Source organism: Cariama cristata, unplaced genomic scaffold (genome assembly GCF_000690535.1).
Source record: "Cariama cristata isolate BGI_N322 unplaced genomic scaffold, ASM69053v1 scaffold20256, whole genome shotgun sequence".
NCBI lineage: Eukaryota > Metazoa > Chordata > Aves > Cariamiformes > Cariamidae > Cariama > Cariama cristata.
The window spans coordinates 81,199-83,778 of NW_009621813.1; the positions used below are offsets into that span (position 1 = coordinate 81,199).

The window sequence follows — 2,580 nt, forward strand, 5'->3', positions numbered from 1 at the left end:
TTCTTATGTTATAAAGTACCCCCAAATTTTCTAGCACCGTCTTGACCCTTTTCTTTAAAGGGCGGATACTATTTAGCCAGAAATGCACTTGTATATTTTTTCAGTCCTGATCCAACTCCTACTGTTGCCAGTGGGATATTTTCTGTTGAATTCAGTGGGAATAAAAAAATGTCCTTAAGTAAAACTTAGCATCCTATATTAAAATTGTTGCTGTTAACAGAGATTTATTTGTGACTGCCCCAGTGGCTTACCAGTAAGTTGATGAAACATGGAAACTGTACTTCTTGAACCAACCGTAAGGCAGAAAAGCTGAGGTTATTATGTGTATTCCCTGACGAAAAGCTGCAATTGTTTCATTTATAGGTAAATGCATTCTGGCTATTCCAAGAGTGACCTTGGCAGCCAACTGCGTTGCCCTTAGTGTCAGCAGAAAGAAGGCTGTTGGTGTCAGTGGGCTTTGGATCAGGCTTTAAAGATAAAGAAAGCTTGCTTAAGGAGGAAAACAGACATAAAGAATAGACATGATTTCCCTGGTTTTGTCACTTAGAGTTTAGAATATCAACAAGACGCTTTAAACCCTGAAGAATAATTGTTGTAAGTCAATTATTTTGACCCTGTACATTTCTACAATCGTATACAGTAATAAAGAAGAACAAATCTCTCTGGCTTACAAAAAAAAGGCAAGTACTTTATTTATCAATAGAGATTTTAGCTGCTTTTTACACCATTGCAATGACTAAACAAATAGCAAAAAATAAACAAAGGAGAGTATAAAATCACTTTATTCCAGCTGGTCTCCCAAGACAACCTTTTGACTAAGTACAGAGTTAGATGTTTCAAGTATGGCACTTATATAAATAAGAGCAGAGAGAAGGTGATGTATTCACAGTTAAAAACAATGAACTCTGTTCCTTTGGTTTGTGTGTCATCATAGGTGATTGTAGGTAAATAGATAACTTGGCTGGCATGAACCAACTCCATCTTATTCATGCACATATTAGGGAATGAACTGAAATGTACCAATATATTTTGCAGACCACAACTAAGGTAAGATGATTAAGGTCTCTGGTGTATGCGTGCGGACAGGCAAACAAAAAAATGGCAAAATTATATTCAGCATTTATTGTTTAGCATAACTAATTGATGCACAAACTATGATAGAAAATAGCTAGTAATACACACCAGGAATAAACTCCGTGACTTAGACAAGCAAAATAACATAAGACATCTGTGAGATAGGTGAACGCAGATATCCTGATTGAGCTGTGGTCAGGTTCCTTACAGTGCGACTACCCTCCTTTTAAAACATGCTTACATCTGCACATTGCAACAGTTTCCCCCACCCCATCCCACCCCATATAGAATATCCTTGAGGATTTTTAATATGAACATTCTACACGTTTACAACAATTAGTCAGACAGTCCAAACTGTAAACTTATCCTAATGACGATGAAAAAGCCGCTCCACTGACAGATTACACCCAATCGTTAGAAAGAAAAGTAGGAATAATAGTAGCTGTGCTGTAAGGCTAGAACAAGCATGGTTTTATAGCTGTTTTTTCAGTCTTTTACATAGCACTGCATTTTGCAGCTAGTTCAGTAAGTGCAGATCCAATACCTTAATGGCTTTCTTGGTGGTTTGATAAAATGCTTGCCTAAGCAATGTACCTTTCTCTAATGGTATCTGGGTCTGTTCCACCTGGCACAGTATTTCAGTTCTGTCACAGCCTCACACATAAGCTGAGTCACTTGACTGAGTCCTGCCAAAGTTAGGCATGCTCATTCTTGGCAGGTCCTTATTTCTGATTTCGTATATGGATTTCCTTTTTGCCTGTACTCCTCTCACTGCCATTTTGATCTTTCTCCAGCCCAAGTGGTTCAGTTCTGCCAAATTGAGCACCACACAAATCCCACTGACGGCAAACATGAATACCAAGAATACAGTCTTCTCAGTGGGTCTAGAGACATAGCACTCTACTTCTTTAATGCAAGGGTATCTGTCACATTCATACATGGAAGGGACATTGAATCCATACAGAAAGTACTGTCCCACTAAGAATCCAATCTCTAGGGCATTTCGAAAGACCACTTGGATGATATAAAATCGAGAAATGCCTTCTTGCCTTCTCATCTTTGACTTTGTAGTTCTGATAGCAGGATTGGGGATTTCCTTCACTTCTAAGCAGTCTGGTTCTGCCTCTTTGGTGGAGTTCTCAGTGTTCTGCAGCACCCCATTGACAATTGTGTTCTTGATTTTCTTACTGTCCTCACGCTTCATTGAATCCTGGTCCCTTTCCAAGGTGAGGAAGACAGTGGAGTACCTCCGTTCCCTCTGCTTAGCAGACTGGTGAACGGAGTACGTTATGAAGCAAAGGCTGGGAGTGCACACCATGATGATCTGGAACACCCAGTACCTTATGTGAGAAATAGGGAAAGCCTGGTCGTAACAAGCCTGGTTGCAGCCTGGCTGCAGCGTGTTACAGACAAACATCGTTTGCTCGTCATCGTACACCGTCTCCCCTACAATGGCCACAATGAGTATCCTGAAGATCACCACCACGGTCAGCAGGATCCTGGAAC

The 2,580-nt window shown here is 40.2% G+C and overlaps 1 protein-coding gene across 1 annotated transcript; it reads right to left on the reverse strand.

Moving 5' to 3' along the window:
• Nucleotides 1–1,569: 1,569 nt before the first annotated feature.
• GJD2 (gap junction protein, delta 2, 36kDa) lies at nucleotides 1,570–2,569 on the reverse strand. Its single transcript, XM_009702127.1, has one exon. It carries the CDS (start codon nucleotides 2,489–2,491, stop codon nucleotides 1,730–1,732), a length of 762 nt encoding a protein of 253 aa, XP_009700429.1. The 5' UTR covers nucleotides 2,492–2,569; the 3' UTR covers nucleotides 1,570–1,729.
• Between the last annotated feature and the right edge of the window lie 11 nt (nucleotides 2,570–2,580).

Bases quoted from the DNA above. Each gene is read 5' to 3' on its own strand.
- GJD2 (XM_009702127.1), bottom strand. From the start codon at position 2,491: ATGTTTGTCTGTAACACGCTGCAGCCAGGCTGCAACCAGGCTTGTTAC.